Below are 7,714 nucleotides of genomic sequence, written 5' to 3'. Positions count from 1 at the left end.
TCCCTTCCAGTCTCACCCAGAGGCTCTGCCACCCTTTCTCCCTTGTTCTACCCCCACTTTCTACTCCCTGACACTCCCCAAAGACAGTAATTTGCAACCTTTGCCCTGGCAGAGACACTGTCTGCTCATACTTCTACCAGCCCCAGGTCCCAACTCCAAACATCACCCCGGTCTCCCTCTCCTCCTCTGACCCCAAGAGGAGGCAGCACACTGAGAATTGGGGCTCAGCCTCTTTATTAGGCAGCAGGAAAGGGGGTGGCCCAAGCTCTCTTGGGAGGGAGGGCATCAGGTGGCCTCCATGGAACAGCTCCAGCCTGTGGGTGACCAGAGTTGGGGGGCACTCAGAGAAGAAGGGGCAGAGCAGGCATCACACCAGCCTTTCTGCTAGGACAGAGCGTGGGCTGCACCGCTACTCCTCTTTATCGTCTTCTTCTTCTTCTTCCAGGGGTGGCCGATTCCGCTTGAAGAAGCCAACCTGGGGGTGTACAGGGGCCGGGGACAGGTTGTAAAGATGATCCTTAGGCCCCAGAGCAGCAGTGGAGGAGGTAAGTATGTTAGAAACCAGCCAGCCTTGAGGTCCTCTCCTGAACCAGCACAAAACATGGACCCCACTGTGTGCACAAATGGAGGCCTTTCCCCATTTAGAGATAATGCATGTAACAATTAAAAAAAAATGTTTTGCTTTTCCTTTCCTGAAGTTTTCCCGTGTTTTTTTTTTTGAAATTTTCTTAAATACTGATGATTATGACTCAAGTGCACGATGTTATGTATTTGATTTTTATAAGCCTAATGTGTGGTTTTCCATAAAAGCATCATGCTTCCCAGGGCTTGTGCACCTGAGTGAGTTTGAGAAGAGCACACTTGTTCTCCAGGCACAGAGGAGGGAGAGACGCACCAGGGCCTCACAAGGTGCAAGGAGAAGGGTCTGGATCAGACCTGGGTCTCCCACCTCAGTTGGGACAAAGGACAGAACAGGGAGGAGGCGAACCCGTCCTCCTCGGTAGCCAGGGAGTTCCCGAAGGCAGGACCCTAGTGACTCTTCCTCTCAGGGGGAATGGGTCTAAAGGACGTAGCATTCCAGGTCCCACTTCTCCCAGTCTGTGCCCTAGATCCCCTGGAGAATGACATTCTAATAGTGGAGATGTAGATCAGATGGGCCCTGGATCACCCACTTGGGCCAGTGTCTCCCTCTGCCTTCCCTTGAGAGTGAGGAGGGCCAAGCCTGGGCCCATCTGAGGACCCCCCCTCCCTTCATGCCTCACCTTCCACATGGCCAGGACCAGGAGTGTGAACAACAACAGGCCACCCAGCACGCCTACCAGCACCCACCAGATTGGAATGTTCCTCTCCTCCAAGGCCTGAAGCAGCTGCGTCTGCACCTGAGGACAAACCCGAGCATGTCCTCAGTCACCTTGACACTTGCCTTTCCTCAAAACTCAAACTTGCGAAGTGGTGACACCCAGCCAAGCCACCTACCTGTCTTACCCCTCAGACCCAGGGAGGCTCCGCCCCCATCCTGCTAGGCATGGACACGTGGGGGGACCAATGGGTCCTGCAGAACTCATCTCCTAAACACCATTCCATACTCACCAGAGCTTCCCCACTGGGCAGGCTGAGGGCAGGCACGGCATAGGGAAGGGAGGAGACATTGAACCAAGCATGCGACTGCAGCACAAACTGATCCAGTGGCTTCTGGATGGGGTTGCGGGGAAGACATTCACATGAGGTCTATTGGTTGTAGGAGTCCAGCCCCACACTACTCCCCTGGGGAGCCCTGTGCCTGGCCTAATTCCGTCCCTCCAAAGTAAACTTGACCCCTCAAATAAATAAGTAAATAAATAAATACAAAAAATATATATAATAGAAAACAAAGTAAACCTTGCCCTCACTCTCTTCCCGCTCACCATGCCCCACCTCTCCCCAGAGCACACTCTATCATCCACCTCCAGAAGGCCCCGCCTCTCCACGTCCCCACCCCACCTGACGGAGGCTGGGCAGCCACAGGAAGGCCAGCACGGTGACCATGGCTCGCTGCCCGCGCACCATCTCCTGCAGTTCACACTGCACCACAATACAGGGCTCCGAGTCGCAGCTCTGAGGGGATGCATCATTAGTTCCCAGTCCCTCCTGACCCATTATCCCCTCATCCCAAGGACCCAACACCGAGGAGGTAGGTGGAGGGACAGCGGGGTGGAGGCAGTCAGGGAACCTGGGCCTCCCTCTCAGGAAGGGCTTCAGATTTAAGCTTCAGACGTTATCTCTAAATGGGGTTGCTCATACGGTCCCAGAGATCCAGGGAGAGGGTGGGAAGAAGGGGTCATCATAAAGTGTTCAATACCCAGAATTTTTGTAACCCTGTTTTGGCATTTACTCATTGTCTTTAATGTACTGGCAACCTTAAAAAATGCAAGTGCCCCCACCCCGCCCCAGATACAAGACCAGCACAATCCTTCTTATTCACTTGGACCAAGGTGGCCAACCAGAGGCCCACATCACACTTTGGACCCCTTTCTCTGCCTCCCATCCTTTTCTTCTGGGCCCCAAGGAAGGGAGACCCCAGCCTGCTCACCACGAGAACTGGATCCTGAAGCTTAGAAGGTTGTTTGGGGTCTCTTAGAAATGCCTGCCTGCGCTCCCGGTTGTGATGGGCTGGGTACATGGAGGAAGGGGTGGGGGTGGGGATCCCCCAGTCCAGCTGAGGAGGCAAAGAAGCCATCAGGTCCCACGCTCTGCCCACCTCCCAGCCCTCCCAAAGGGACCCTGGTTGATGGGCTGGGAATTCATCTGCAGCTCTTTCTCCCACCCAAGCTCTTACCTTGAGAGGGTTGGGAGAGGTCTGTGGGGAGCACTGAAGCCCCCCCTGAGGCTGTATATTCAGGAGCAGGTTGGAGGGCTGGGACTGGCTGGGGAGGTGGAGGCTGAGGTGGAGGCTGAGGTGGAGGCCACTTACGGTCCCAGGGCCATTGTTGTGGAGCTGGCGGGGGTGGTGATAATAGGATGTTAGATGGCCCAGCACCTGGACTTAGCTCCTGGCACCCTCTCACTCCAGCCTGGGGCCCGGAGGCTCCTCCTTACCTCATAGGTGTGCTCCACTTTGGGGCCCCAGGTGTCCGAGCTGTTTTCCCTGTCACCTTCTTCTGCCGCCACCATCAAGAAAGCTGGAAAGGAGTTCCTGCAAGGGCCCAACCCCCCCCCCCCCCAGAGTAAGCTTGATCCCCTGACTTGCCTGTGGGGGTTCCCTTAGGGCCCCCTGCACCTAGGGCTCTGCCTGTTATCTCCCTTATCCCTCCCGACCTCTCACCCTCGCAGCTCTACGTGGGCATCTGCCCGGACTGGCACATCCAGCAGCACAACCTCGCTGTTTGGATTTTGGCTGTTCTTGCTGGAGGGGAGGGGATGAGAAGCAGGTCAGGGACACCAGCCCAGTGAACATCAGGACTCTCTGGGGCGGGGCCAGAATTTCAGAGGGCTCAGGAAGCGCTAACTCCACAAACAGCACGCCACACAAAAGTAAGACCTGGAAAAGAACTTCTAGGGCTCCAAGACTCAGAAACAAGTCTCGGAGACAGAAAGGGAATAGGAAAGTCTGAAGAGCAGGCATCCCAGAAGACCCTTCTGTATGGAAGGTGCCTGAGTGTTTCTAAATCGGAATCACATAAAGGGAAGGATGGTGGGTAGGGGTGTGCCCCAGACTGTACCTCCTGATTTGCAGCCGGAAGGACACCAGCTCCCCAGCCTCCTCCAGGTTCTCCACACTCACCAACATCGTGATTCCTATCTGAGAGACCAGGAGGGCCTAAGTCACTGCCCAAATGCCCACTCTGGACAGCCCTGTCCTAAATGTGGCCTCCAGTCCTCATCCTCCGAAGTCACTATTATTATTTCCATTTTACTCAGAAGCCCACTCAGAGGGGAAAGTCATTCATCCAAGGACACGCAGTTAGGGAGTGTGAGGACCAGGATTGTGGCCCAGAGCTATCTGACTTCAAACCCAGCCCCTAAAACCCTGCTGTCCACCAGCCCCGATGCAGGAGACCCAGCAGCCAGGGCTCAGTGGCCTTACCCGGACATTCCTCTTCATGGGGTTGCCCAGCTCACACAGTACCACTTTGGTCTCATTGTCCTTCTTCTGGTTACAGATGAGCCTCTCAAAGCTCTTCAAGGAGGAAGTTTCGAGAAAGAAGATGGTTACAGAGCAGCCCATATATATTGGAAAGTCTGGAAAAGTCTTCTGTGCCAGGGTGGGGAGGAACGTTTCTTGGGGTTTGAGTTCAAGGGACTGTCATGATCTACTCTATGTATTACTCTAGCACTTTATGAGTTTTTTAAGTAAAAAACACAAAATATTACATAGACTGTGATCCCATTGTTATAAACTACATCAACAAAATAAAAAATAAATATGTACCTACATATGTATCTGCTGATGTTGAAAAAAAAGACTGGAAGGAAATTTACCAAATGTTAACAGAGGTTCCTGTCAACATTTAGTTCCTGAGCCATCTTTAGCTTGGGTTTTATAATAGAGTTCTTGAATTTTGTGCCATTGGCAAATACTCTTCTTCCAAATTAAAAAAAAAAAAAAGATCACAGCTTTTATAGCAAAGCATGATATAGGATAGGAGAAGAAATTCAAGGCTCCTGCACCTCCCAGGTCCCGGGTAATGTCCCTGGGGTGGGGGCTTCACCTCCATATTGCTGAGGGCCCGCATGTAGTGGGCACCTGGGGGCAGGTGCACGGCCAGCTCAGCCTCGTAGGCCCCCTCCCCCTCATTGGCTGCATCCATATGCAGCTCTAGCACATTATCAGCTCCAATTAGGAGGGGGGAGCCCGTCCTGTGGGGAGAAAGGAGTAAAGCTGAGGAGGCTGGGTCCAGGCTCAGGATCTGGGAACAGGAGAGGGGCTGAGGACGACATATGGGTGTGCGACACCCCAGGTGGGTAGGAGGTGTCACTGGGTCAACCCAGCCAGGGGACGGTAGAGTTGGGAGGTCTCCTCACACTCTGGCAGTGAGCTGAAGCTGGGGCACACACAGGTCATCTTCCCCACAGTCCAGGATGATGCGGGTCTAGAGGGGGCACATCAGGGTATGTGGGTAAGTTGAAGGCATGTGAAGGTAGGGAATTAGAAGGTCTGAGAATGAAAGAAATATGGAGATGACATCAGGGCTTGGGTTTATTGCTGGGTTTGGGACAATGTCAGGGTTAGGTGGTGACATCAGAGTTTATATCAGAGTTTACAGGTGACATCAACATTTGAGGTTTAGGGGATGAGGTTTTAGGCTTTTCATTAGGGTTTAGAGTGACATCAGCGATTAGAGGTAACCTCAGACCTTAACCCTAACTCTGACTTTCTGGCAAGGGCCCTTTGCCTCCCTTGCCTGCCCGCTCATGCCCCCACCTGCTCCTGAACGTGGGTGTCTCCATGCAGCATGAGAGTAGGGGGCAGTCCATCCTCAGACTGCAGGGACACATTGACGCTGAGCACTATGGGGCTCAGCTTGTCCCGGAAGTCGGCCTCGTCCTAGGGAGGGGACAAGAATCAGGCTATCTTGCTACTGTGCACCCTACAACTGGCCACCCCGAACCTGCAGTGCCCAGCCCATGCCCCAGCCCTGCCCATCCCCAGCCTGGGCGTACTCGGAGGAAGGCATCAGTGGTGTGGCAGATGGGGCTGTGCCTCCCGCCCAGGTCCAGGTGCAGGGTGGTGCCTGCCTGTTTAGAGCTCAGCAGTAGCACCCGCCGGCCCTGGCGGGGCTTCTGCCGGTCCAGCTGCAGCTCGGCATTTAGGCCTGACAGGGCAAGCAGGGAGGGTCAGGGGCCTCCCTGGCCAGCCTGCAGGGGAGTCCAGGCCTACTTCCCTCCTGTCCTCATCATGTCACTCACGCAGCTTCTTAGGAATGTTGTGCCCAGTGGCTCCCACACACATTCGGATTTTAAAGCTGCAAAAACATGAGTGGGGCTCAGGGGTTAGGGCCCCCCAAGGTCCCAGATCCTGCATGGCCCATGCCCTTCGTCTCCTCACCAGCTCACTGGTGTCTTGATCTGAGGCAGGACGCAATCCTTCACAGCAGGATTCAGTGAATCTTTCACTAGCAGCTGGACAGTGACCATCACCACTGGCAGAGCTCTGGTGGGGTGGGGGAGGCTTGCCGTTGTGGCCCCTCCTTGGGGGGTCTCCTTCCCGCCCCACCCCTGGAGCCAGTGCTCACCTGTATACAGCCACCTTGTCAGCCCCATAAGCTCCCACCAATAGGTCTACAGATATTGGGAAGGGGTCAGAATTGGCAATTAGAGAAGGGCATGGGGTCCTCAACTTCCCAGGGGTTCCACACATCACTTCCCCTACTGGAGGTTTGACCTGGCCTGCCCTCGCATCCCAGCCCCACAGACAGATCAGAGCTCTGAGTGGAGCACCAGGTCAGGCACGGCCCGTCTGTGTCTTTTCGTATCTCCAGCTAATGCCCAAGGGACCTTGTTGTCTAGCTGGAGGTAGTTAAGGGCACCTGGGTATCCATTGTCATCGATGTCTGTGGCACCTCTCAGGGAGAAGCCAAAGCCAGAGCCTGTGGAGAAGGGGCTGTCCAGGACCTGGGAGGGGCGTGAGGTAAGCCCCTCTCTCTGACCCAGGAACACCAGCACTTGGCCCCGACCACTGGGACCCCCGTAGGGGGCGGCCACTGCAACATCTGGAAGGAGCAACAGAAGGGAGTGGCTGTTATCCAATCTCTCCAGGTGGTCTCGTAAAAATTTCTGGAGCTTCTTCTCTGGACAGACCCCAGGGGACCAGGAGAGTGATGCAAAGGTCTGGGTCAAGGAGGCAGCTGCCCTGTCCTTCAGTAGTTTACAACTGGGTCAGATAGAGACCCATCAAATATGATTATTATAAAAACAGGCTTCGCTATTTATTGAGAAAAATATGACATGATTTCATTTGATCCTGAAAATTAGGCATCATTATTCCCATTTTAGATGAGAAAACAGAGTCCCAGAAGATTAAGTAACCAAGACCTATTAAAAACGGGCCCTGTCTTCCTGAAGGCCCTTCCACCCCATTGCACTTCCACCATGCATCTCCAGAGCCACGCCGTGAGCTTGTGATCACTGATAACTTTGACGATCACTCTTGAAAATTTGTTAATCATCAAACTCTTATTAATTTGTAAGAGTTTTCTGCACGTGATAAGAATCAAGATCTTTGCCACATATGTTATAAATTATCTTTCCTTTGTTTTCTGGCTTTGTTTTCTTTTTTTTTTCTGACTTTGTTTTCTATGCAGTTTGTTTCTTTTAAAGATCTTCATTGGTTTTTCTGATCAAGTTATCTAGATTTCATCCAAATCAACCATTCTGACCACAGTCGTAGCTCCAGTGGGCCTCCACTCTCTCCTGATCTATGGCTTCCTCATCTCTTCATTTATTTTCTGACCATTTGATCACTTTTGCCATATACTCAGCTGTTGTGCCCCACTGCCAGTTTTGGGCAAGGCTGGCCAAACCCCACCAGACTGGGCACCATGAATTCCTGACCTCCAGGCTTTACTAGGGACTATTTAGCAGTCCTGCAGGGGGGTTTCTGCTCAGCTTCCTCGAGACCAGTCTGCTCAGCACCTATTTCAAACCTCCATTCTATCAAGCTCCCAGCCCCAACTCCTTCACAAGGAGAAGCAGCCCAACTGTTGTGCTATGAAGCCACACCCACTCCCCTCCCCAC

At 53.4% G+C, this 7,714-nt stretch overlaps 1 protein-coding gene across 1 annotated transcript in view; it reads right to left on the bottom strand.

Moving 5' to 3' along the window:
* Positions 1-217: 217 nt before the first annotated feature.
* The window catches only part of ITGA2B (integrin subunit alpha 2b), a 12,541-nt gene continuing 5,044 nt past the window's right edge, over positions 218-7,714 (bottom strand). The window contains exons 13-30 of the mRNA XM_019665538.1: positions 6,507-6,689; positions 6,213-6,258; positions 6,026-6,130; positions 5,887-5,942; positions 5,641-5,792; positions 5,402-5,524; positions 5,002-5,069; positions 4,689-4,836; positions 4,064-4,156; positions 3,699-3,778; positions 3,302-3,382; positions 3,076-3,172; positions 2,816-2,974; positions 2,570-2,695; positions 1,981-2,094; positions 1,591-1,692; positions 1,263-1,379; positions 218-475 (exon numbers count right to left, since the gene is read on the bottom strand). Of these exons, the coding sequence (XP_019521083.1) occupies positions 410-475; positions 1,263-1,379; positions 1,591-1,692; positions 1,981-2,094; positions 2,570-2,695; positions 2,816-2,974; positions 3,076-3,172; positions 3,302-3,382; positions 3,699-3,778; positions 4,064-4,156; positions 4,689-4,836; positions 5,002-5,069; positions 5,402-5,524; positions 5,641-5,792; positions 5,887-5,942; positions 6,026-6,130; positions 6,213-6,258; positions 6,507-6,689 (1,916 nt within the window). The 3' untranslated portion in view covers positions 218-409. The remainder of the gene's footprint in view (positions 476-1,262; positions 1,380-1,590; positions 1,693-1,980; positions 2,095-2,569; positions 2,696-2,815; positions 2,975-3,075; positions 3,173-3,301; positions 3,383-3,698; positions 3,779-4,063; positions 4,157-4,688; positions 4,837-5,001; positions 5,070-5,401; positions 5,525-5,640; positions 5,793-5,886; positions 5,943-6,025; positions 6,131-6,212; positions 6,259-6,506; positions 6,690-7,714) is intronic.

This window comes from Hipposideros armiger, unplaced genomic scaffold (assembly GCF_001890085.2).
Source record: "Hipposideros armiger isolate ML-2016 unplaced genomic scaffold, ASM189008v1 scaffold_447, whole genome shotgun sequence".
NCBI classification, from domain to species: domain Eukaryota; kingdom Metazoa; phylum Chordata; class Mammalia; order Chiroptera; family Hipposideridae; genus Hipposideros; species Hipposideros armiger.
Note: the sequence above shows the minus strand (reverse complement) of the source record. Positions and strands in the feature narration are given on the sequence as shown.